The sequence below is a fragment of the Poecilia formosa genome, unplaced genomic scaffold, assembly GCF_000485575.1.
Source record: "Poecilia formosa unplaced genomic scaffold, Poecilia_formosa-5.1.2 Scaffold117, whole genome shotgun sequence".
In the NCBI taxonomy this organism is placed as follows: Eukaryota; Metazoa; Chordata; class Actinopteri; order Cyprinodontiformes; family Poeciliidae; genus Poecilia; species Poecilia formosa.
The window spans coordinates 751573-779270 of NW_006800056.1; the positions used below are offsets into that span (position 1 = coordinate 751573).

The 27698-nt window shown below is 40.1% G+C and overlaps 1 protein-coding gene across 2 annotated transcripts in view; it reads left to right on the top strand.

Moving 5' to 3' along the window:
* neurl1aa (neuralized E3 ubiquitin protein ligase 1Aa) overlaps nt 1-27698 on the top strand; it is a 63532-nt gene that overhangs the window by 2109 nt on the left and 33725 nt on the right. The window contains exon 1 of one of the 2 annotated variants that reach the window (XM_007560602.2): nt 19662-20005. The exons of the other annotated variant lie outside the window; for it this stretch is intronic. Coding sequence (XP_007560664.1) covers nt 19972-20005 — 34 coding nt within the window. The 5' untranslated portion in view covers nt 19662-19971. Of the gene's footprint in view, nt 1-19661; nt 20006-27698 lie in introns of those variants that run through there. 2 annotated transcript variants of the gene reach the window in all.

A 27698-nucleotide genomic window follows, 5' to 3' on the forward strand; every position in this document is an offset into this window, starting at 1 on the left:
GATGTTGAAGTAGGGGATGATGTTGAAGTAGGGGATGATGTTGAAGTAGGGGATGATGTTGAAGTAGGGGAAATGATGTTGGAGTAGGGGATGATGTTGGAGTAGGGGATATGGTCCTTTGTATGGTTTCAACTTGTGCTCTGCATCCATGAAGCCTCCTGTTCAGCTCCTCTGGGGTTTGGAGGTCATATTTTAGCTGTTATTGTTGCTTTTTGAATGCTAATCAGCTGCTCCCAGTTGTAAAACCAATACCTTGTTGCTATGGCTACATATCAAATAAATGTTCATATCTAATAGAAAAAGTGAGACTTCTTTAGCTTTTTAAACATGGTGAATGTCCATCCATCCATCTATTACTTGTTCATGCAGCTTTGTATTGGAGATGGTGCCGGTCTCCAGAGGTCACTGGGTGAAAGGCTGGGTTGTAGTGAATCTGAAATGAGACAAATTAAATCTTTAAAAATATGTTTCCGATAACAGTAATTAATTTGTTTAAAAGTTAAACATATTGTTTTGATGTTTATAGAAGTAAAAAGTGTTTTTCTGCTGATGGTGCAGCTTCTTTCATCATTGTTCAAGGAAGACATTTTGAGATAATCTAGCAAGAAAGAAAGTAATTGTTGACAAGAATGTTCTGCCTTTGCTTCACAGGCAGGTGTAAATGCATATTTAACACATGCTGTTTTAAACTGAGACACAGGCCGTTACACGTGTCTGTTGGAAACAAACACATCCCTGTTGATGAGCGGTCACTCCGGCCACAATGCAGATGGTGTTTCTACTGCTTAAGGTAATTGTGAATGCTTGGCAACATGGTCTGAATCCACATGGGGGGAAGTAATGAAGTACAACAGGTGTTTACAACTACAAAGAACATGTTAATGGAAAACGGCTCATCAGAGAGCTTTAATCAAAAGCTGAGCAGCCTGACGTATTATCTGCACACTCACTCTGCTCCCTGCCTTCTCTGATCACATAAGAGGCAGAACAAAAATCCACCTCCACCTTCCCTATCTTAAGCCAGCTGTTGTATTTGTGAAGCAGAGGGTAGCGGGGCCTTGGGAGACATATTAAATGTGAGCTGTCAGTGGAGTGATCAACATAAGTACACGGTTTGCCCTTTTCCATCCTCTCAATGAGCAGGAACACAGAGCAGGAACAGTATGCCAGGCGGAGGGGGGAGGCAAAGAGGAGCACGAGACAAGAGGCATGATTATTCAAGCAGGTTGCCTTGACGACCACCCGTAATGTGTGCAACAGTTCCCATGGTGATGGTTGCCATGATAAAGAGAGCCGTCAGGAGGTCGGAAAGGGGAGCAGGTGACGTCACTGGCAGCAGCGTGGCGAAGAAAAGACCAGGATGTGAATCTGGGCTGATGGAGAGCTGTGATTGGTTAGATCTGGAGGAGAGTAACCCCCACCCCCAACCTCAACTTCTCCACACACACACACAGACACACACTAATACACACATCGACCAACTACATCATGAGTACAAATCATCATCTTTCCTCAAATACACCAAAAAAGACTTTTACCTGTTGTCTGCCCAGATGTTCACTCAGGTTTGGATTCAGGTGTTCACAGATACACTCTGCGTTTACTACTAAATACATTTTGTTTTAATTAGTACCAAATGCTTTTTTGTGTTTGTTGACTCTTTCTGCAGGTGTAGAAGCAGACTATATGGTGTTTGTTGTTCTCTAGTTTTCATTCTCTCCTCTGTCCTTATCTCTCTCTCTTATAACTTTTTGCTCCACCTCTTATTCTTTCTCTTTTCTCTTTCTCCCTACCTTTTCAGTGTAAATTTCCATTACATTTAATATGAACATGTTAGGTGTAGCATTATATCAAAAGCTGTAATGTTCCACTTGTGGAAATAAATTTGCTTTGATTCTTTTTTGATTCTATTATCTGCACTCAGATAATAATTCTGACTGCTCCAATGCCAGACAGAATACCATCCCTCCGCCCGTCCATCCCTCCGTCCGTCCGTCCGTCCCTCCGCCCGTCCGTCCGTCCATCCCTCCGTCCGCCCGTCCATCCCTCCGCCCGTCCGTCCGTCCATCCCTCCGTCCGTCCGTCCGTCCTCTTACACCCTTGTCCCTAGTGGCACTCATCTCCAGCGAACGTTCTGGGCGAGAGGCGGGGTAGACAGAATACTAAAAAAATAATAGTAAACTTTCTTTGATAGTTCTTTGCTATGATTCTGTCAAGTTTATAACTGAATAAATGGAATATTAAAATGTAGTTTCCACAGACTCTAAAGGGGTTCATGTGAACTGAACATGAAGGCTGATCAAACACAACTTCTGAAGGAAAATCATATCAGACCTGATAAAACCCAGTAGGCCAAGTCCAGATGTTTACAGAAGGGAATATTCTTTCAGCGCAATAAATAAAATAAAAAGCTAAGATTAGAGATAGATTTGCAGAAATTAAAAAAAAAACCGTTATGCTTTAATCATTGCACAGCAGAACTTGCCAACAAGGAAATGTAATTTAACATGATGGATAGCTGTGGTCAGTTTGATAAAGATGAGGGCCGGACCCTGAAGGAATACTCCATAAGAGCTGAAAATCTGAACACGGATAAAAAAAATCAAATATATGGAAAAATCAAGTAATGAGCATTTAAATTTTGGCCACATCAGGTTCATTGTGCCTGCTCAGTATCAAGTGAGGCAATGGTCAAACAACATGTGATTCAATCTGATGAGACGTAGAACTGAAGAAAAGTTTAAAGTCATCAATAGTAAATCAAACACAAACAAAATAAATACAATATTTAAATTAAGAGTAAATTTCTGACGTAAAGGGAACAAAAAATGGGTTTGACTTGCATCTTCCTGCTTCTTTAAAGTCTTTCCAATTTTTCTATTACCATCAACAATTATAGGAAGAAATGTTTCCAGAGTCAAAACCATCTCATGCCTCTCAGTAACAACCAGGAACTGAAAGTAGTTCAGCTGCTTTCCACTGAAACGGTTTTATGGCACCAACATCAGGTAGAAGATGTGGATGTGAAAAGTGTTTTATTGTTTTAATGCTTCACTGCATTGTGACACAGCTCAGTTAGACACGAGCCTCAGCTGAACATCGCCACGTTTTCATTAGTGAGGGCTGGCAGTGGATTCCTGTCTCTGATGTTACTACAAGGGCATCTCAAGGGCGAACAGTTCCTTCATACCAGCACAGACTCCTCTGCATAGAAAATACATAAACACGACTCGCCAAACCAAAGATGAAGTTAATTATACAGGCAGACTAAAACGTTGCTGCTAATTTGATAGAAAACAAAACTATTCTTAATATTTAGTTGGACCCATATAGCTTCTTTCATAAAAGGAGTGATTATTGTAATTTTAGCTGCTTCCTCTTGATATCTCAGGATTCCAGAATTGTGTGTCTGCTGAAAATAAACTCGTGTAGCTGCAGCTGTTTGTTTTTCTGTTTTCATTCCTGGTAACTGAAGAGGGTTTTTTAGCTGGGAGGAAAATTATTCTGGACTCATCTTTTCTTTATCTGAGAGAGAAAAATAAGAACATATTGTTCATTCATCCAAAAAGTTGTTTCAGAAATTATAGTATTAAAAACATGAAAACAATGTTACATCGCCCCTTATTTAAAGTGGATTTATGTATTGTTAAATTAACTAAAGGTTTGTCATTGAGAGGATTTTTTAATTATCTTATTGTAATATAAAGCAAACAGAAGTTGGATGCTAGTTTTTGAGAAGAGGAGTGCTGTCTAAATATATAGTGGTGCTAACATGTGTGCATATAAAACAAGAAATCATCATCGTGGGTTTTAAGATAAAAGGTTCATTTGCAGTGGAGAAGGCTTCAGGATGTCTAAGGAGAGGCTGAGATTCTTCTGCTTGTTGAGAGGAGAAGTTCAGAAGACTTCCACAAGTCATCTGCTGCTCAGATGACTTGTGGAAAATGATTTTCTCTGATGAAACCTTATTCTGATTGTTTGGGACGTCTGAAAAAAATTGTTTCGTCTGGAGACTCGAAGAAAGTTAATTATACAGACGGACTAAAACGTTGCTGCTCATTTGACAGAAATGAGCAGCAAATTCCTCCAAACTTTGCCTAAGAAAACTGTTAAGTATTAAGAGCAGCTTCAAAACACATCACAGGAAAACTTCAGGATGTCGGAGTTAAGATGTAAAGATGTAAAGAAGACTCACTGCAGGACTCTATATAAATTTTTTTTCTTAATAAAAATGTTTTCATTTTTTAAATTTGTCTTTTAATGAAATATCGAAGCTGAAGCTATAAAAACTAGACTTCAGGCATCAAATAAAACCCGTATGATTCCATCGCTTGTTTAGATCGTACAACTCTTCACAGTGCAGAAGAAACTGCTACATACACTCTGTTATAAAGCTCATAAATCATTTCTCTGTGATAGTTTTACCTTTTTTATGTATATTTTCCCAATTCTTGCAGTTTTCTTGTGTCTCCTGCTCCTAATGCTGAATTTATGAGTGTTATCAGGAACGTTTCATCCTCTCAGGTCACATTAAGGACAATACCTAGAATCAGAGAGAGAACACCTGAAATATGCTCATAATCATAATTATGGCCGACATCTAGCCAATTCTGTTCAGAGCTCATTTTGCCATTTAAGTTGATTGGAGCGAAATGTAAAGCCATTGAGACATTTTTGTCCTGAAGAGATTAATACTTGTGTTATATTAATGATCTTCAGAGTTTGTGCGTAGCAGGAAACTTTTAGTCAGAGGAAGTTCAGACGTAGCCTAATGAGAACTAAGCACATGTATTTTTTGGGGATCATTAAATAAAATTAGTCTGTTGGTTTTGAAATTAGGGGACCATAAACCATATTTCAAAGATCTGTTGTTGGAGTGAAGTCATATTTGAAAGAATTTCCTCCATGTTCTTCGGCTCCCTGACCTCCGTTTGCTTTCTGTTATGTAAGTAGAGAGCAGCGGTGAGGCTCGCTGCCTCTGGTGCTCCAGCATCTTTAACACCTGCCCAAATAAGAAGCACAAACACAGCGAGGTGTTGCAGGCACATCGCCACTCCTGCGAGGATTCAGGCTCCTCAGGCGATGCTCTGCAGCGCTCTGCTCAGTCTGCACCAACAGAAATAAAAGCAGACGACTGTCTGTGCTTCATGAGCTCATCAGGTTAGACGATGTGTCATCTTTATATAAACTGACACAAAGGCGAGCAGCTATCACAGAATTGTTATTAATGTGCCGCTAGCAGCTTAAAGGTGTCTTAGTGATGATGATGCATTGTTGTGCTCTTGAAAACAACCTGCTATATTAAAGTTTGTCTGTCTCTGAAGTATTTGATGACATTGATAAAGTGCAGCGTTTTATTCCTGCAGCAGTGAAATGTTGATAAATGTATTTGTTTCTTGTTTTGGGGACAGAATTTGTCTTCTTTCTCTGCCTTGACGGTAACCAGGACAGAATCTGAGCACCTTCTTTGTCTCAGCTATTGCAGCTGTCATGCAAGCTTGTGAATATATTGACTTTCCCTCTATGAAGAAGGGAATATTGCCTGCTGTGCACACAGTGATAGATCTGTGTTTTAATGGTGCTTTGTCGTCAGAACAAGCAGCCTGGTTTGTGTTCTGGAAGAGGAAAAATTAAGTCTGCTGGAATTGTAATCTTGTGGTTTTGTACATACACAGCAAGATCCGTCTTCCAAAGTGAGTCATGCAAATGTCGGGAAATTATGGTACTGCCTCTTTTAATTCTTCAGGTTCAAATGGAGGACACAGCTTTGACTGTGTTTTGGTTTTCTGGACTCCTGATGCAGGTTCTACAAGAGGTCTGACTCCAGAGGGAAGGCAAACCGGACCTGTGTCTTCCCTTCTTCCTGTCCGGCTGCTACTGAGTGAAGACCATGTTATTGTTGGTCCGCCTGTTTCTTTAAATGCCCAGTGTACAGATAATACAACATGGACAAAATTACAGGAATTTTGTGTAGAGCATCAGAATGAGTCATGGACACATGAGAACAGATTATTGAGACTCCTCCTGAATAAGCGTGGAAGCTGGTTTTGTTTAATCAGCTGAACCGATTCTTAATGATGTCATGAACCCCCGACAGCAGCAGCCTGCTTTACCTTCCTGCTCCTCACTTGTCATCACTAGATCAGCAGTTTTCCTTTGCTAGCCTGGCAAAAGGAAACTGCTCCCATGACCCACTTCTTCTACTGTCTTTCAGAACACCTACATAGGCGCAATCTGGAGGTGTGTGCCATTCGCCCTTACTGGTGGCCCTGGTAAAACACCTTCATATTGTCATGCATGCTGCAGGTATTTAAGGGTTCTTAATGAAGAGTCTGTTGCATTCTTAATTATGACCCAGAAGAAATGAAATTTAAAGTGGAGGTTTGGTTTGGGTCCTGTGTGATCAGCCAATCAGATCACAAAGATCCTGCAGTGATTCTTGAACCAAGAAGCAAGAATAAAGGCATAGCAATACTAACTTAAGGTTTATTTCCTAGCTGGGTTGGTTACTATGGTAACCAAATCTGGAAAACATCAACCAACCAGTTCTCTTGAAAAATATGATTTTTTTTTCTGAAATGAAGGTTTTAGGGTTAAGATTAAAGTTTTTACCTGGATATAATCTGATAATTAAATCCACAAAAGTTAAGTAACATTATTTTTACATAATTCTGAAAGAACGTCTTAAACCTGGTAAGAGCTGAATTAATCAGCATCACTCACAAGGACTTCATCAGATGAAACGAGGGAATTGTGCGGTTAGCCGGTCAGAGGGAAGCTGTTGTGGTTGGAAAGCAAACCGACACAACAAAGACCCCATCCTTATATAACCTGAATTAAGATATTAAAATTAAACAGAAACAGAATGTTGCTTTATTTCTGTTTTGTGTTCGGTGCAGACCACCAAGAAATAAACCTTTTTAGGTTCCTCTGGATCAAAAGGAGCCTGTCAGGCATATTTATAGTTCTGTTTAGAAAAAGGGAAGTTGTTGGAGGAAAAGTAATAAATGTTGGCAGAGCAGCAAGTCGATCAGCATGAAAGACAACACTTGGTTTCACGGTAACACTGAGAACACCACAACAATGGGCTGATTATTTTATAATTAACAGTAACACTCCCATTTACATTTTGTTGCAAGCAGTTAGATAACTATTAACACTAAATAAGATAATGAGAACAAAATCTGAAGTTCATAAAGGTTTCATCACAAAGGAACTTTTTTTTATTTTTCTGTCCTTTTATATAAGTGGGGAAAAATGAGACTTCTATAAAAAAACCTTTCAAAATTCAGTTCTGTTCAGTATTTATATTTATTTATATTTGTAAAGAAATCATACACCAAATTATTTAGGGTCCATTTTGTTTCCTTTTCATTTGATTCAGTCCAGTTCATTATAAAACAAACAAACAAAAAAGTTGTCGGATAGAATTTGATTCAAAAGTAAATTCTCAGAAAAGTTCTGTGTAAATCTGCTTCCTGCAGTTAGAAGTAAAACAGAAAATCTTTTCATTTAATCCCAACTCCAGTCTGCTCTCTTTGGATATCAGTAATTTACTAAACTAAAACTGCAGGATTTACAGGCGACTCATGTTGAAGACACACTAGGAGTGTGTATTCATTGTCTCATCTGTCATTTATCATGATAAATTTCTTAAAGTGATAAGATTTTAATTTATCATTGTCATGATAAAATCCAATTAATAATGTTAACATTTCCCCCAAACTGTCCTTACTGTCTGGATTGATAGTTTTACTGTTAGGATCTTATTTATTGCGTCTAGTTATTGGTAGTTACTCTGGTTGTATTATGTTTAATTTGGTTTACTGATAGTCTCCTGTGTTCTCTCTCTCCCCCCTCACATCTGCAGTCAGTTAGCTAATCAGCCCAGGTCTTTTGTTTCAGCATTCAACCTCCCAGTACTTAAGTGCCTCTTTTTCAGTCACTCCTTGCTGGTTCCTCCCATCTCTTCTCTGTTATTTTTCTGCTCTATCCTGTAATAAATAGTTCTTATCGTTACTTTTATTGTTAACACAATAATACTACAAGATATGATAAAACCTTACGTCCAAGTTTAAGACACACAGAAAGCAGAACTACACCACCAGTTGTGAGTAACAGTAGAATTTACCTCAAGGTTTGACAAGGACTTGTTGACTTGGACTTTACGTTGTGATAAAGTTTGTTGCTGCTGTCTCTCTGTAATAAATAGAGGGGGTGAGGTAGCTTCATCTCCTGTTATAAACTCTATGCAAACAGAGGGATGCTGGTTCCTCTTTCACACAAAGATGTCATAAACCACACCGCCACAGCTGCTTGCTCTGACATCATACATGATAAATGGCAGGATGTTGGAGTAACTCTGTTGGTTCTGATTTGTAGGCGTTATTTTGTTTGGACTATTATTCCCTCTGGTTTTGGATTCTATCAAGATGGACGGATTTTGGCTCTTGCTTTTTTAGTTTTGGACAGTTGTTACGATTTCTAACCATAACAACAAAGTGGGCGAGCAGCTGCTTGGCATCTCAAAACCTTCAATAACACCTGAACTATGACCCCAAAATCCACAGGAGTTGAAAAGGAGGCTTCATGGATGCAGAGCAGAGAGAGAAAGAGGAAGTTCAAACTTTCTGTTCTGCCTGTAATGATGGGCAAGGATCATATCCTCTACTCCAGCATCTCTCTGCTCAGGTTCCTAACCAGACAGAGATTTACAGAGGAGCAGCAAAAGCAAATAGGGTGGATTAGCAGAGCTTACCAACAACTGATGGTGTCATCCAGGACATGTTTCTGTGGGAATCTGTGGAATATCATCTCTGCTGCCCAGAAGTTGAGCTGTTAGCATGCCGAGATGGTCATGAGTCTGTCATACAGAAAGTCTTCAGTCAGAAGCCGTCTTACATTTGTCACAAGATTGACTGCTACCGGAGATCCTTCCTGCCTACAGCATCATCATCCACAACGACGTTTTGGGGATTCTTGGATTATTTGGTCTATAACGTTTATTTTACCTTTGGGATTAAAATAACTATCTTTCAAGTTCGACTTGAACTGGAGGATCATAAATTCTATTTCAGTTACAAAATTACCAGAAAGGCCACACAGAAGAGGCTAATCTAATCTAATCTAATCTAAATCTATCATTATGTTCTTGTGTTAATACAGAATTTAGCAATGAATTCCACTATTGTAGTTTTCAAAGTTCAAAGAATACTGTACGTTAAGTTTTTTCTATTTATTTCTAACATGCAGCCTGCAACTCAAACACACAGACATGCTTTGAAACCATTTCCCAATCCCACAGAGGGAGGACTCTCCCTGCACAGCCTGCTGATCTGCAGAGCTGCTGTTCGCCATCCGACAGGATAATCTGAGCATTGTGCTTGGGTCCATGTGAGGAGGGGATTACATATTTATTTGGGTGAGTTTTCATCCCTCGTTCACCATCTGCCACTAGCAGTGGCCTCGGCACAGTCATGTGAGCTTCTTGGGGATGTTGTGGGATGACAGTGGATGTTTAAAGGATTAAATATGAGCAAGAAAGAGAGAAAATCAAAGAAATATAAAAGGAAGCCTTCGGTGTTCTTATCTTATGCTTTCCTGACTTATTTTTATTTTTATGTACTGCCTTTTATTTTTCTGTTTTCAGTTTTTCACAAAAGTAAAAGTAAATAAAAAAAAAGATGTTTGTTGGCTTGTTTACATGACATGCAGGGCATATTAATGATATTAAAGAATAGCACATCATGACAGAGAACCAGGGCCAGACTGCTTAAAATTGTTTTAGCATCTTATTTCATGCCTCTGGGATTCCTTCCAGAAATAATAACTTTGTTGTCTTGAAGCTACTTTGTCGCCAGTCAGGTGATCTGGAATTTGGAAAAGTCATTTTTGTCCATGTTTTAACTTGTTTAAATCTTGAGATGATTCTGCAAAATTTCCACAAAATCTTCCTTCTTAGTGTTTCCATCTAATCTCTGAAGTGTAGATGTCCTTCTTGCAGCCAAAACCCACACACCATGATGCTGCCACCACCGTACGTCAGAGTTGGGATGTTGCTGTCAGTCTTGGACGCTTCCTCCTTTTGTCTCCCACTGGAGCAGCAGTCCAGTTTTAGGTTTATCACACCACCAGATGTTTAAGATGATTGATATCAGAAAAATGATTCAAAGCTTTGCATATTTTCTCCTCCTGTCTGACAGATATTAGAAAACAAGTTGGAATATGCATAGCTGTTTATTCTCAGTTGCCATGTTCATTTTTTGTCTGCAGTTCGTACTTCATCTTTTTTCAGGCATTTCCTGAAAGTCTTCTTGCTTATTAGTGCTACTGTCATCAGCAACTGGACTTCTCTCCAGGAAGTGCTGCAGGAAATCAGCAGCGGAAATGAAAACAAGATAATCGTGTGTCTTCTGATTGTCCTTGAAACGTCCTGATTATTTATAGTGAGGCTGTGGAAACGACTTTGGTTGTTTATTGGAAAAATGACAGAAACTTTTTTCTTCCCAAAGATTAGTTTTCTAGAATTGATTAAGCTGAATTACTGATTTCTTTTGTCTGCAGAGTAATCGTATACTGTAAGTGTGCTACTGCTGCAGGATGGATTTATCGAGTAAATGTTGTTGATACTTTTTACTTCATGCTTGGCCAGTTGAAGGCGTTTCCTTCAAGGAGCAGGTTCACTAAGGAACACTTTCATCAGCACACTGCATTTCACTCCTAGTCAATTTTGTCATTTCATTCAGTTTTTTCAGTTCTTCAGGATATTTTGTCCCATTAACATGATTTTTTCTCTGTCACCCTGTGCTTGGTGAGGAGCGGACATTTTGCTCAGCCAGGTTTCATTCTGAACTGCCCATCTTACTTTTTAATAGATGCTGCAGTTTTACTGTTCCTGGCTGAAACCCTTTTTTTGTGTTTTAAATATATTTTCAAGAACTTTCCCAACTGTTGGGTCTCATGTGTCTCTGAAATCCTCCGACCTACAGAGGAGTTCATGGTCGACTCGGTGACTGCAGGGTCCAGATCATCAGCTGCATGCCGCCGTGCCTGAAAGCTGATAAAAGGTGTTTGTGGTGGTATGTTCAATGTGACCAAGCAATCATCTCTACTTTGATTTCATCTGACACAAAGTCTCAAAAATCTTGTACTGATTTCATCCCTCTTCCTACTTGCTCAATTATTTTCTGATATTCCTGTCATGAAAACATCCAACATGCTAACTGAGGCCTGTAGAGTCTCAGATGGAAGTGTTGGGAGATTTTGTCATTCCTCTGAGCAATCATGCTCTTTGAATTTGAAGGCGTTATTCTTCATCTGTCAGTTATCTGTCGAATAGTCAGCAGATAACGGGCAGGGTCACTGGGGCAGTAGCTAAAGGAGAGAAACCCAGTTCTCAACCCAGTTCTCCCTCTTTCCAGCTCCCCTGGAGGAATCACAGCCTAGAAACCTCGTCCCTCCGGCGCGTCCTGGATCTTCCTCTGGAGAAGCTTGTGGAGGAAACTCTTTTCTGGAATCTCGTTCTTTCAGTCACTATCCAGAGCTTGTAACCACTGATGTAGAAACATATCATGACAAGTAAACAGAGTTTCACCTTTCAGTTGAGCTTTCTCTTCACCATGAGAGATTGGTACAGCGCTCGCATCACTGCAGGTCACACCAATCCACCTACTGATTTCCAGCTTCATTTTTCTCTCATTTCTGAACAAAAGGCAGAGTTACTTAAACTCCTCTACTTAGGGATGTGTTCCTGTTTTTCTCTATGCAGTCTAAAAAGGGAAGAGTGAGTATTTCCCACTTAAGTTTATGAACATCATGCTCTTCTTGACTTCAGCTTCAGATTTTGCTCTAACCTTTCTGATCTTCACTGAATCCTGTGACTCTTCTTTTCTTCCAGCCCTGCATAACAAAGAATCAGACATCTTCATGTGTTTTTCCATCTTCATACATGCATCAGAGCTTTGGGAAAAGGGAAAAACATGTCCCCTAAAAAAACACCTCAATCTGCTTATCTCAGTTATTCTCTCAAATGAGAAGATCAACAGATTAGCTGCAGTTAAAACCTTTGGTGGCCTCTCTTGTGTCTAATTAAGACACTCTTGTTTTGGAGCACACATGAAACATGAGTTTTCATTGGTGCTGTCTGTACTTTGGGACAGAGCGGTTAAGAACTTTCCTTTAATTTCATTTCAGGGCCTGAAAGAGCTAAACGCAACATAAAAACCCAGGCCAGCACAGATTGCAAGTGTGATGATGAGAGGAATACGAGGTGAGAGCCACAAAAATGGATAAAAGAATGCTCCAGTAATCAGTCTTTGTGTCTGAAGGTATTCTTCTGCCAAACGTGACAGGAGCCAGTGAGAGCTGAGGAGGACTCACCGAACCTGCAGGTTGTGCTTCATAAACCACTTAAGCTGCAGGGCCGCTGACTGATGGCGCCAAAAATTCATGCAAACGCATTCATTTGTTTTCCCACGCAACAGCTGCCCCGGATAAATCTAATGTAACGAACAATAAACACCCATCATGATCGGAATTGCAGTTTAAAAGTCTCAGAGATCTGCTCCGGGAGGAATTACAACCACATGTACTCCCGCCTGGAAGAGAGGCCGGAGCTACAGGAAACAATGACTTTGCTCATAAAATGTTTCTCGGACACATGTTTTTAGTCACTTTGTGGCTGCAGAATGAAACACTGCGCCACGTTGGTACAAACTTCAACATCAAAACTATTTTCATAAAGTTTAGTTCATGTTCTTCATAAAGTTGGCCGTACAGATGGGGATGATGGCATGAACTCCCCCTTCGCAGTGTCGGAGTGAGGTCAGCTAGATGCATGGGAAAACACCAGTCCTGGTCATGAGTAACAAGTTCCCGTCACTCGCTAGCAAAGTCAGCTGTACGGCGAGTTCCAGGCACCTGAAAAACACAATCAGCAGGAAGTCGATGCATCAAAGACCCAACAAACCCCCACTGGCCCCGTTACCTGCTACAGCTCATCTGGGGGACTGCAAAAACTCCCAGGAAACCCAGTCTGCCTCGTCCCAGTGGGACATTTTCCAAACAGAAGTTCCTCCACTCTGTGCTTGAATACCAGCCTACAGGCCATCATCCATCCCAAAATCGCCACATTATCTCAGTGGCGTCAGAATATGAGTAGTCTGGGGTCGTTTGGCTCCAGAAGCTGAAAAGAGCTGCAAGGCATCGGGGATTCAGTGACACCAGCAGATGGTTCGGCAATCCAATTCCCAGTTGCTGCAACTGGCACTGATAAAATTAACTTATGCTGAGTTCAGAACAAACCCAGATTGGTTCCAAGAAACACTGGACATCCAGGATCTTTCACAGCACAGAACAGCTGGTCATGGACAGTACTTTGGTTTTCCTTTGTGGTAGCTTAAAATGCTTATATCTAAAAATAGACTGAATTGAATTATTTAGTCTCCACACAAATACTAGAAACTGTTTTTCATAGATGATGAAAGTCAAAATCTGATTGACTCAAATATTTACTTTTCAGCAAAATTATTTAGATTTAGTGTCTGTGATTTTTTTATAAATCAAGTTTTTCCTGTGTCTCTCCTAATTGGCTGAGCTTTGTGCTCTTTCATCAGAAGACACCAACCGCAACTGGCTTCTTCTAGAAATATAAACAAAATGGAGTGGCGACAGATTTTAGCAGTTGTAGGATTTGCTTTTTGTCTTTGGAGAAATACCACACACCATTTCTCCCTCTAGTGTTAGATTGACCAGTTGGAATGACAAACTTAACTTGACTGCATTGCTTCATGTTAAAACCCTCAACACACGTCCAGATATCTCCTTGTTATTAGTACATATAGAATCTGTATGCTTCAGGAAAAGCTGTGAATCACATAACATCTCCTCCTCTGTTTAACTGAAAACAGCAGCTCGTTGGTTTCCCTCCACAGTAACTCTGCTGAAAGCCATCACTCCTCACCAACACATTTTGCAACAGGCTGAAACGGTATTTTTGGTTCTTCTGCACCAGAGACAATAAGGCATTTCTTTGCAACAAGCCGGCCCAAGGCCAAGCCGTTCTCTGAGATATTAAAGCAGAGTGACAGATCTAATTATCACCTCCCCACTTCTTCTGCTCCAGCTCTGATGAAGAGTACTACATTACACCAGACGTTCTGTGCCCTCAAACTAACTTTCACCTTTGCTAATAACTAAGAGTGTAGTTATCTGGAAACCTGCTGGGGGCATGTCTCAGAATAGGTGGAAAGAGATTTGCAATAAGGCTGGATTTATGAAAGTGGGAGACCATCATTATTCCAGAGCTTGCTGCAGAGACCATCAGAATGCCCCCTGCCTGCCATGGCTCACCTTTACATTCGACGTTTCTCATTTCTCCGGACATAACGATCCAAAGTTCCTTTTCATCAAAATCTAAGACGGTGTCACACAGGTTCTTTCTTTCCCTTTTCTTTTCAATCTCTTTTGCTCATATTGCATATGGCTCCAGATGGGGCTCCAGAGGCATCGCTGAATAGAAGGTTTTGTTTGCACACACTTGCCAAACGGTGCTGTCAGACAATACCAACTGCAGGAGACCGACTCCGTCGACCTCTCTGCCACTTGGCATCTGCTGACAGATTCTCTTTCACTCTCATACAAAACAGCCAGAAAGAGGCAGCAGGCCCCACTCTGTTGGCAGGATGTTAGCTTTTTTTTAAGGATTTGCATACTTGGTGTAAAATTCCCGTCACTGAACTCTGGTCTTTTGTGTCGGTTACTACTTGTGCCAATGCCAGAGTTTTGATCAACTCATTCAAATAAATAGAAGTGAGCTCAAATTATGTGTGTTATAGGAAAACCTGGTGAGGTCAAGTGTTTGATATACATTTCTTGTCTTATCTCATTACCAAAGCATAGCAATGCAAGTATAACTTACACTGGGTAAAAGCACAGAAACCTTAACAAAACCAAATACTGTTGCAGATCATACTAACAGCAACAATTAGAGCAGCATTTCAAAACTAATTAATGTTCCAGCACTGTTGAAGCTGAAATACAGGAAAGGAAATTTTTTATTATTTACCAGCTGCAACCAGGTAACCCTCAAAAGATTTCCAATAGAGGAGTTAAAAACTTTTAATAGAGTCAAGGAGCAGAGAACTTCAGAAAGACCTAGAAAAAGCAGAAGCAACTCCCAACCCCTTTAAATTAGTAAGAAATGCACTGAACTGCATTTCTTACTAATTTAGAAGAAATTAGTAAGAAATGCAACACTCTATTGCTGAAGAAAAAGCATGTTGAATATTGTCTGAAGTTTGATACAGAAGACTTGAACAAGACAGTGGAATAGAAAGACAATGTAGTCCAGCCAGATGAGGCCAGATGTCCAAAGAGCTGAAGTCTTTGGTCGTTATCACACACACCTTGTTCTGCCAAAGAAAGGTTCTGATCAACATCACAAAATCTTTAGGATGGTTGTTCTGCTGGAAGGAGCCTCAAGCGTTTGAAGCCTCTAACTGGATTTCTATGATTTTACACCAATCCACTGTGAGCACCATAACAAAAGTGATTTTACTTCCACTTCACTTCCCATCAACTGTGTGAGTCTGTTAGATAAAATCCTGATAAAACAGTTTGTGGTTGGACCATGATAAAACTAATATTTTTGATTTGCAAAGCACGGTTCAGATACAAGCTTGATTTGACCAAAACTCTTCATACCTGATTGATGTAAAATGATTTAATGCTACATATATATCATGTCTATCCTGTCATGGAGGCAGAACATGAAGTGAAACATTTGTACCTTATCGGAGCCCAGACGGCCTGCAGAGAACCGAGTCCTGCCACGTTTCCTAAGTTATGTAAAGCCATTTTATGTACAGACTCAAAGAGCTGCATCTCAATCAAACTACAGAGAGGACTGCAGGCCAAAGAAGGCCTTCTTATTTAACACAGAGTGGTGGCTGCATTATTTAAAATAGGAAGCCAAAGGTACTGTACAAAGGAAGGATGTTCCAGGAATGCATTAAAGTCCAGGGCCAATTGTCAAGCAACAAGGGGAAGCGCACTTTTCTTCAGGGCTTCCTCTGCTGTGCATCTGCAAGGCTGCATGACGCAACCGTCTAATGTTTCCCCCGAAACCCGTCTGGCCAGACTCAAGTCTCTGCTTTTATTTACAGACGCAGACATCTATATGTGTGGTGATGTCATCGCTGAGGAGAGCTTAGACCTGGTGTTTAGTCAAAGTAAAGGCATAAACTTTACACTCTTTAGCTTTTCTGTTTCTTATTTGAATAGTTGAGGGCCTCCGTTACGTGACTCATCAGAGTTGACAGATGCAGTCATTATTCAGCATTAGGAAGCTGTTTTGCTAAGAATAGACAGTCTTCCTTTGGCTGCTCCATGTTTCCACAGTTGTCAGCCGTTGACACATGAAACCAAAGGTGGTTAGTTCTTCATTGTGCTCTAAGCACTCTGCAGCAACTGTTTTCACCTCAAATCTGCTCACCATGTGTGGCTCAGCAGGCTCTCATTTAGGAAGCTAAACCTTGAGGTTGGTTCTGGTTTCATTCTGATCAACAACCCAGCCGGGCCCGCGTGTTTGTTATGGTTACGTAGCGGTAATCATTAAAAATGATGGGAAAATGGGGTTGTGTAAATATTATTACCTGCCAGATTTGGTGTTTAATTCTTTCGACATGAACAGCAACACAGACGCAGACGGTTGATTTAAACTCCTTTATGTTCTCTAGTCTCCTCAAAAGAGAATCAGATCGTTATGCTTTGATTGCACCTCTGAATGGCTTCAAAATGACATTTTCGTGACTACAACTGTACATATTTAAAATATCTTCAAAGGAATAAAATGTCCCATTTAATGCAACGTGGTGTGAAAAGTATCAGTGTTGTATTTTTAACTCACCCAGATGATGCAAGGATCACAAGGTCCTTTCTATTTAATGAGTTGCATTTTCAATGCAATTATTTATTTATTTTACATACAATGGTTGACCCATTTTGTGCATTGCTGGTACGCCCTTAAATCTGACACACATCGATGGAAACAACATCGATGGATGATGAAGCCACTTAATTTCTGCTTCAAAAACGATTTGACTGGACGCTGAAAAAGACACACAATCTTCATATAAATCTTCAGAAAATATTTTATCATTTTATCTATCTAGCCATCAAATGTTTTGGTCTTTGCACATTTATTGAAACATAATTCAGTTACAATTATGCAAAGGACATGGAAATAACGTGCAGGCGCCCAGCGTTCCACTGGATGAAGGCTTAGGGGTTTAAGCTCCTTGACATGAGCCACTTTCTTCTTTAAGGTACCAAAACTAATTGGACAATTGATTCAAAGGCTGTTTCATGGGCAGATGTGGGAAAATTCATGGGTCATGTCAATATCCATTAAACGGATGAAACCTTGGAGTAGATTTTAGATGTGATGCTTGCAAGTGGAAGATTTTTCAGACAACATGTGGTTGAAAGTGATCTCAATGCAGGTGAAACAGCCATTCATAAGCTGAGAAACTACAACATTAGGACTGGCAAAAATCTAGTTTGGTGATTTCTGAGAGAGAACAGAAAGGACTGGTGAACTCAGCAATGCAAAAACAACCTGGACGTCCACAGAACAGCAACAGTGATGGCTGATTGCAGAATCAATTTCATGTGATGAGAAACCCCTGCACAACAGCCGACCGAGTGAAGAACAGGAGGCAGGCAGATCAAGTCTACCACACAGAGAAGACTGCAGGGCCTTCACTGCAAGGAGAAGAAAGGCTAGATTGAATTTCAGTAAAGAAAAATCTAAAAAAACCAAAAAACAAACAGCCCCGTTCTGGAAGAACATTCTTTGGAAAGCAGAAATCAAAACCAACATCTACCAGAGTAAGGCCAACACAAGAGTTCGAAGAGAAAACGTGGAACAGTTCCTGACCCAAGGTCTGCCACATCATCTGTAAAACATGGCAGAGGCAGTGTGATGGCCTGGGCTCACATGGCTGCCAGTGGCACTGGGACATCAGTGTTTATTGGTGATTCAGAAAACAGAAGCAGCTGAATGAATTCTGGGTTATTTAGAGACATACTGCCTGCTGAAACCCAGTTAAATGGAGCCAAATTACTACAGATGACCCAAAACAACCCAGGAGTTTATTAAAGCAAAGAAATGGAATAATCTTGAAGACCGAGTCCATCACCTGATCATAACCTAATTGTTGATATATTTAACTCGTTAAAGACTAAACTAAACAGCTTAAGGATGCAGAAAGGCGCACAAACAAACAGTAAAGGCCTGGCAGAGCATCAGACAGAGGAAACTCAGCATCTGATGTCCATGAATTCAAGGCAGCATGTGTTATTGTCAAGTATTAGATATTAACTTTTTATTTTCAGTTGTTTAACTTGTCCAGTTACTTTTGAGGGATTGTGCTAAAAATGCTTTAGCTCCTCAGATTTTCATTGAATTAGAGCTGAAAGTCCTGCTTGTAAGAGTCTGAGGAGCTTCGGCCAGCAGCAGCGCTGGTGAGTCTGAACTCAGCCAGGTTACGCGACGACAGTTCCAGTCAGAGACCCGACTCTTGAAGGGTCAACTGGTCTCTCCGCCAGAAGGCCTGGGATGAATGAGGAAGGATGGGAGGTGAAAGATCGAGTGCTGAGAGGAAGGAAAGTGACCACTCACTCTGTGAGGCAGAGCTTCCATACTTAGCTCCAGGCTTCTGTCTCTTATGTGTATACAGTTCAACTTTATGTTGAAATGATGTTAATTTGATCTTCTAAATAAAAGGCTCATGTTGATCTTTTCTGGAGTATTCACCTTTAGTCATCACATTCAGAGAAATCTAAATTTGGAGAATCTGAGCTCATTCTGGAGTAAATTTCTTCTATGTATGTATTTTCGCACCTCCTCACACATTTGTTTGTCATATTTTTATGAACCGTTTGTTGTTTGTACATAATGACAGAATGTGCTGGTCCATTCATGAGCTGGGAAATAAATTCTATAAATCTTACCAAACCTTTGTTTTTGTGGCCAGGACTACAACACATTAATTTTGATTAATTACATAGATTAAGTTTTTTAACACAATTAATTACATACAAAGGTTCTGGCCAGAATCTTTGTATTTGGCCGTTTCGCCTGTAAATCTGATGCACATGCAACTTCTTTAGACATTTGACGCACATCGTCTGCAAACATTCAGTCTGAATATTCAGTGCTAGCTGGGCTGATCCTGTCTATCGGACTTCAGTAACCCAGAAGTTGAAGAGCTTATGGAGAAACAGAACATTTTGTTTTCCATTTTTAGCACACTTTTTAAAAGCTTCATATTTGGTGAAATCTTCCTTTGTATCTTTTTGTGTTTTTGTTGGGTTTTTATTTTTATGATTTTCAATTTTCTTCAGCTGTCTTAGAAAACAAGTCCTGCTCTGTCGCTGGTTGTTTCATTACTAATTAATTCTCCAAATTAAGATCAGTGTAACTCCTGTATCTAAACACGGATGGTGTCCCTTCGCACAGGAGAAACGAATCTTTAGATTGAATCTAAAGCTTTTCATATGAGCTGGCTTTCTCCCAACGTGACGCCTCCCCCTCATGACCCATAAATATCCCGTCAGCGCGGCAGTGACAGTGTTAAAAGGCTTGGCTCCCAGTCTCCTCCTTCTATGTAAATGTCGGTGTAAGTGAGCGGGACCCGGCGCTCCCTGAATGAGGAGGCGGACGGGGGGAGTTGCCTTCACGGATGTGCGCCCCTCTGCAGCTCGGTACTCGGAGGTGTGCGGTTCTGTGTGTGTGTGAGTGAGTGTGTGTCTGTTCCAGCCTTTGTATCTGCTCGGAGGAGAAAACCCACACGATCCTTTGGATGCAACCATGTCACGAGCGCCGTGCCTTGCCTCGAGAGCATCATCTGAATAATACAGGCTGTTATAATCCACGCAGGCGACAAAAGGACATTAAGGAATAAAGCTATGGGTGGGCAGATAACGAGAAATGCCTTGTACGGTAAGAATTAAACACTAATGTCATTATTATTATGAAATAAATGCAGAATTGATCATGTTTGGGGATAAAATGCTTCATTCATGGCAGCTTGTTGTGCAGGTTGAGTCGGCAGGTACCATGTTGCCACTACAGCCTATTCTTTGGTCACAGTGACGTCACTCCGGTGATCAGAATAAAGGTCTCGAGGCGCACGGCTCTTTCTTTTGTCATCCAGCACGACGTCACGTCTTGTTCCTGCTCGCCCTGTCTGGTGTTGCAGCCGTGAGGTGTTTGCTGGGAGCCGCTGCGCTGGGCTCGGGGCCGGAAGATGGGAAGTTGTGGGGTTTCCCTCTGCTGTAGTTTCCCTCGTTAATAAACAGACGCTCCTTGAACTGCAGCTGCGCTCTGACAGCCGGGCTGCGCTGTCCTGGGAGCTTTCAGCCGGATGGCTTTGCCTTTAGCTCCTCCATATGAGGAGCTCCTAATGGAGATCAATAGTGTAGTGCAGTGATATATGTAGGCCAGCAAACAGCAAAAAGCCCCACAGAAACGCAGGAAATGATGACCTCCCCGCTGACGGCTCTGTTTAGGTTGAGGTGAACCTTGAGGAGGTTAAGCTGTGACCCCGCTCCTGCAGCCTCTCCTGGTCTGGACCACCTGACCGTCTCTAATTAAAGCCTCAGGATGAATCCAATTACTGTAAGCAGGACAGCAGGAAGAGCTGCTCTGCTGCAGGATCAAGGTCGAACACCCCACAAAGTTATCACATGTCCTCTGTAATTATTTATTGGCTAAAGCAAAAAACTATTTGGAAATGCAAGTTTTCTTGTTCCTTTTTTTGTTAAATAAATAAAAAAAAAGTTTTAAACATTACCTTTTCTGAAACTAGGTTCAATTTAACCAAATGAAATTTAGGTTATTATTGTTTATTACAGCTGCACCATACAGTGGGCCCGTCTAAACACGGTTCATAGAGGATTTTTCTGTGGAAAACAACTCCAAAATGTCACAGAAAATTTGCCTATTTGGGTTTTAGAAAGAAAATGTTTGGGATGCTGAAGTACATACTCTCAATGAAATTGAAATTAGCGCTTTAGCATTAGCTTCTGCTGAATACTGTGCTCGCATAGTGCTTTAGCGTTAGCAAAACAAATGTTTATGATTAGCAGCTGACCTAGCTCTGAAGCAGCAAAACGACCCTGACCAGCACCATCATGGTTGACTGTAGATTACATTTTGCTCTTCATTTTGCAACAGATATAATCTGTTAACTTTTGCATAAATGGTTTTATTTTTGTTTTAAGTCTGCAGGCTGACATTTTTCTTTCTCTGGTAAATCACCTCCATGGATTTGGTTTAAAGCAAACACAGTCTGTTTGTGCCAGTGAGGAGGAGAAGAAGAAGAGTGGGTTTAGCTAAATTTAAAATTAAACAGCAACTGTTTCTATGACAACCCACTGGCCATTGATAGAAAGTGTCATATTTCTTCCACAGTTTTTTTTAATATCTTTTGGTTACTGTGAAACAAAATGAAAAGTTGACATCCTTCTTTTAATTTCCATCTCAGCATGCAAGAAGAGCTTTCGCTTACTGGTGAACTTCCTCTCTGGAGGTTTCGTTCCTTCATACAGTGGAAGTGTGAACATCTGAGCGGCGTTTGGATGCTGAGTTGGTCGGTCGGTAATTGCGTAATCGCTGAGTGTGTGGGAGCTCCACTTTTGTGGTCCGATTGACTGAAAGTGGGCCAGCGTCTGAGGCTGACTGCATGAAGCGTCTGTCTGTGTTTGTACTGAATCTGAGGGAACCAGATAGAAATAAGGAGAAATGCTGCTGATGATACGCCTCTGGATGTTTAATTCTAACTCAGAGCTGCTTGTAATTCATTTTCATAATGATTTTTTTGCTGCTGTGGTGTTTCAAAGTGGGGTCAACGCTGCTATGGGCCTGAAAACTCTTGTTCAGCTTCGTGTGTGCATCCAGGGCTTGACCTTTAGACAGGTCACCTCAGTGCAGCAGCCACAAAACGACTGAGGTCAGTGGCTAACAGCATCCTGCCTGCCTTCAGTCACTAAACGCTGCATATAATCACCCCACCCCCCTCCGCTCCTAGCCTGACAGGGAAGCATCATTGTGCTCCACTGTCAGCGGCTCAGATATTATTATTTATTGATGACTGTTGCATAATCCTGCGCGTGAAGAGAGTATAGTAAGTGAGCCAACATTGGTGGGCCGTAGGGGGCGACGTCAGCTGTAGCTCATCAGTGCAGCGTCTCACCTTTCACTACCAGGTCAGCGCTGTGTGAATTACTGAGAACGCATTCAGCTAAGGCCCATGGTGGCCATCTTTATTGCCTCACTGTTTTCAGGTTTTAGTGGATTATTTTATGGAAGTATTCCGTGTTTGTTTAAACTGCACAACCATAATTAGCTTGAGATTTAAGCCTAAATTCACTCAAACGTCACACCGCAAGCCTGGGAGATGATTAAATGAAATCAAACCAAAAGTTGTGGTTACTCTCAGTCATACATGACTTAACAAGGGGGAAACCACGGTGGATCCCCGCCAGTTTGCGGTTTATGTATTCTCGGACTGTGGAATATGATTCCAAATAATTCCCAAAAAATGCACCTCTTCGCTGATTCTTTTTAAGCTCTTATTTTCAAAATAGAAAGAAAACGACTGTAAGTCAGTCGTTTGGTTGGGACTGTAAAAGTTGTTTTCAAAAACATTTTTTAAAATGTTTTTAAAGTGACTGTATTTAAACCTCAATAGGTGTTTTAATGTGAATTTAAGTACGTGGAAACACGTTTTTGAATTAGTGCAGGTTTATTGAAAATCTTTCCAAATTATAATTGACTTTATCTGAGCAAAATTAGAAAAGAAAAAGAAGGTAAATAACTGTCAGGGGTCATGGTGATGAGATAAGTAACTTAATAACAACTGGCTGATGTTACCATCTAAAATTTTAACAAGTTTTCACAGAAGAATCCATTAAAAAAACTGAGACCAAACATTTTGAGGTGTGAAAAATAAAAGTGTTTAATAAACATGAACTAATTCAGTTTTAATCTATGAGAAGTGAATTTGAAAGTAGCTGAACTGACATGGAAAAGATTAGCCCAGTTTTCATTGCAGCTCAATGTAATTCTGACACTAAAACGTTTAAATTTTTAAGGAAAAACAATTTCATAATTAAGTCTATGGAAGAGAAGGTCTCTCTCTCTCTCCCCCTCTCTTTCTGTCTCTCTCCCTCTCTCTTTCTCTCTATCTCTCTCTCTCTTTCCCTCTCTCTCTCCAGTTGGATCCCCTCCCCCAACTCTTGTAACATTAACGGTGGAATGAGTCATCCATCAGTGCCCTAAAGCTGACTGAACAAACTGATCTGTCACTGCGTTGCTTAGCAGCACTTCAGCCTAATGAGTGATGAGCCTGCAGAGAGTCCCTCCAACCTGTCCCCAGGTAGAGCAGCAGCTTCACAGCTTCAGTTACTGTCAGTGCCATGGCAATCTGCATATCAGGTTTCACACCGACTACCTGCAGCATCGGTCAAACATGCGAGCAACATGAGCTGCACTTTTAAAAACTCCACAGACGAGCTGGGAGTTTACTGTAAACCCTCAACGAGGTCTGCAGGCATGAAATGATCATGTGTGTGATTAATAGTGGCTATTATACTGCGATTCACATCCCGGCTGCTTTTGCATCAGGATGAAATGGTGTTCTGTCATGAGTCAGTGGGGATGAATACATCATGCAGACGGCGCTATGTAAACATCATTAAGGCATTGTTTGTCACTGCCCTGTGGGCTGCTTGGGAATAAATGATGATAAATAAAAATTGATGCTTCCAGCAGATCTTAAAAAAATCTTATTTGAAGATAAACACTTAAGATGAGCATCATGGTTTAGTTTGTATCTTAATTTTGGAAAAGGTTGTGGCTGTTCGCCTTGCAGCTGCTTTAGCTTTGTGGATCATTTCATGGAGTTCATTCTGAAGCCGAGTCTGACGTTCTGATAAGAAGACACAGCCTGTTCCTCTGCTGTTCGGTATTTGCATAACCTCTGTGCAGATGATTGAGGCATTCATATCTTTTAAACCTTGTGTTCTTAAAGGCTAATATGTTTTGTGGATGTGTCCTATGCTGTTCAAACTTTATATTTAAAATACAAATTGTTTGTTCATGTACATCTGAGGTTTCTTTTCACTACTGTTCTGAAATCATATTTGTTTTTGTGTTAACACAGTATTTAATCATAGAGTATATTGTGAATAACTGCCACACATTCAAACTTTCATGTCTTCAGGTACCACAGGTAGTTTAAGGGTCAGATAAATACTGAAGGGTGTAGAAAACAAACTCAGGACCTGCATCACTTCTGCGCTTTGAGTCGATAGAGTTGGGATGCTTAAAACTCCTTAGATTTGCTTTTGGTTAATATTTACTTTATTGTTTGCAATTTGTGTTGTTGTGAAGCACCTTATCCAAATTAATTTTAAAATATACTGTAAAAAATTTAAATTGATTTACTTTGCTTTCCTGACGTGTGTGTTTGCAGTTTGCTGCTTTTCTACAACAGTGATGTGAGACTTTATCTGTTATTTGACGTTACGCCCAACGCAGCTTATTTCCCTGTTCCTAAATGGATTAAAGATTTAAGATGAGCTGCTCTGATGAACACACACAGACTCGGTGTGTGTGTGTGTTTTCACTGAAGTCTCCATGGATGAGCGTTAATCCGAGCTTTACATAGCAACAAGTGCAGAGTGGGTCGACACGTGGGCTACCTGAACATCCCCCGCTCTGATAGGTTGCTGTGAATGAAAAACACGACCTGTTGTGTTTCCACGGGGCTAAAATTAGGGTTAACTGTGGCAATGTGGGTCAATGTTGCCTTCTGGTACCAGCCCGCTCTCTGGAGACACTGGGACTGTGAGCTGCTTAGAGCAACACAGAGAGAAACTTTGGAAAATGATTCTTCATGAACAGCTAATGGAGAATGCACTAACTTCACACATGGCTGGCCAAAGTGTTCTGCAGTAGAACAAGTGTTTTTTTTGTTTGTTTGTTTTTTTTTACATATCTCATTGTTGATCTGATGGAGATTAAATCACTGCAAAAAGTTTTACTATATTTAAATATATATTTTAGAAAAAATAAGTTTTATTACATTTTTGCCTAAAATGATCAGCTGACTTCCTGTCACCACCTGCTCTGGTGTCACCAGTGCAGAGCTTGCTCAACACTGGCAGCAGATGGTTCAACATGTCTAGACAAAGTATCAGGAAAAGATTTGACAGAAGCTTGATCTGCTGTTGCATGTTCAAAAAAATAAAAACATAATTATTCTAGATAATGTTTTCAGTAGGGTGCAACAGGCTATATATATCCAATGCAAATAGATTATTTGTTTCTGTTAATGTTCATTATTACAACTAATGAACATCCAAAATTCAGACTCAAAAAATGTGAGGTTGATTAAAAATGGACCTTTAGTACAGAAATACTATGCTATGGCACGCTTTGACCTTCGCATCATGGGAAGGAGGAGAAAACTGCAGACTCAACAATCGTCCATCAGTCCCTGAAAGAATATCGACAGCATGAAAAGTGTTGGCACAGCCTGTACCCAGAGTGCTGTGTCCAAACATGTTCACAGAAAGTTTTGTGGAAGGAAAAAGATGCACAAGCAAAAAGGAGGACGCAAGTGGTTACCACTTTGCTCTCATTTTTTATTTTCTTTTTTGCTCTGAAATTACTTTAGAATCAATAAATTTATTAAATATTCACTAAAAACTGGTTAAACAATAGAAACAAACAAATATAAGACCAAAGATCCATCAACTGTCTAGACCTGCTTTTCTTCCACTTTTCCTCACTTTCTTCTTCTTCTCTGCAATTTGCATTATTTGCTGTTATTTCAGGTTTTCTCTGTTTTTTTTTCCTCTCCATAGAAACTACATCTGGTTTGGTATTTTAGCTGATCCTGGCTCACAACCTGTATCAACTTAAATCTTACTTTATCTAGTCCTAACGTTTGACAAGGACCGTTTAAAATGACCTGGACCAAAGCAGTTAAAGTTGGTGAGAGGTCTAATCTCTGAAGCAAGAACCACTTCATGCAGAAAGAAACCATTTTAACTTTAGTTCAGAAATAAATGGCCGACACTCTGGTTGTGTTCAGATTGACTTGAAGCTCCTGTTAGATGGTGCCGGCTTGTCGCTACACATAACTTGCAAATGTAAACCAGGAAATCTGGTGTCAGTGTCTGAACTATTTAAGTATCTGAGAACTACAGAAAATCATTCGACAGCAATAACACCAGGTGAAAAAAACACTATAAAACATTTTAAATGTGACTTGGAAAATGTCTCTCTTCTCTAGAGAGAGAGTTAAATAACAAAAAGCTTTAGATACTTCACAGAGCTCCTGAGACGTTTTAATAAATTTTTCATGTTTTCATCCTGTGTGTTTTCTGTATTCAAAAGTTCAGTCTATGTGTTTTTTCTTTGATTCTCTGCTAAATTTGATGATTAATTCTGCCTTCAATGTTTGGAAAAACCTGTCATAGTAATAAGAAATATTTAAGTTGCGTTTTTCTCAAGTTTTCACAATTAAGACTAAAAACTGTAATTTGTCATTTTAAAGATTTTAACAAAGATGTTGTATATATATTTTTTTTTACTTTCTTGGTTTGAGCACTAAACACTAAGCCTTAAGTTACCAGACTTTGAGGTGTGTTGTTGTCAATGACGTAATTTTCTGTGTAAAATGACTCAACAAACTGTTCAATGCTGCAGTGAGGCTTTTTCTGCAGGTCCAGACAGCTGCACACTTTGCTGCAGGACCGGTTCACAACTTAAGTTGGGACAAATTAAGCTGCAGCAGCACTTTGAACAGGGTGGAGGTGTTTTTCGCTGAATGCTGTTCTACCAGATATTTTGCAACATTCATTTCTTTTCTTCTACTTCTTGAATGATTTTATTTGCCTCATATTCTTGGAAAGTTACACCCAAACAAGTGCTAAGAAGTTATGAATGGACATTATCTATCTGCATTATAGTACAACTGACTCTGCGATGCCTGTTTTAGCTTTTTGTTTCCCTGAGCTGCAAATCAAGTATTTCTTAGAAACGTCAGTCTGAGTTTCACCCTGTTAGTTGAATTAAAAACAGGTTTGACCCGTCTGGTTCTGGCTGCTTCTGCTGGGTCAGTTCTCCATGAAAATAGTTAGAAACTCTCCTGAATCAGGCTAAAAACTGAGTCAGTTCATCACTTGAAAGTTAGGATCTAAATTCAACCTCCCAACATTGTTCACAAAGTAAAAAAAAACACACAAACAAAAAAAAATACAAAGACGTTAAATTAGTTACTAACATTGTCACATCAGTTCATTAAGACTAATTTTAACATTGGTTGTTTTCAAATGATTCAGCCCTTGATGCTCTGCTTCAATAAAATCTACATTTTATGTAAACACAACTTTTGCTGATTAATTACTCATCCACTCATGTATCTGAAGGGTCCTAAAGAACAAACACACACATGCACAAAAAATCAAAACAAAAACAACAAAAAAACATTGGGGTTATTTTATCAAAAAGTAATAAACTTTTTACTAGACCAACAGATACGGTTCCCCAACAGATACGTTCCCCAACATATACGGTTCCCCAACAGATACGGTCCCCAACAGATACGGTTCCCCAACAG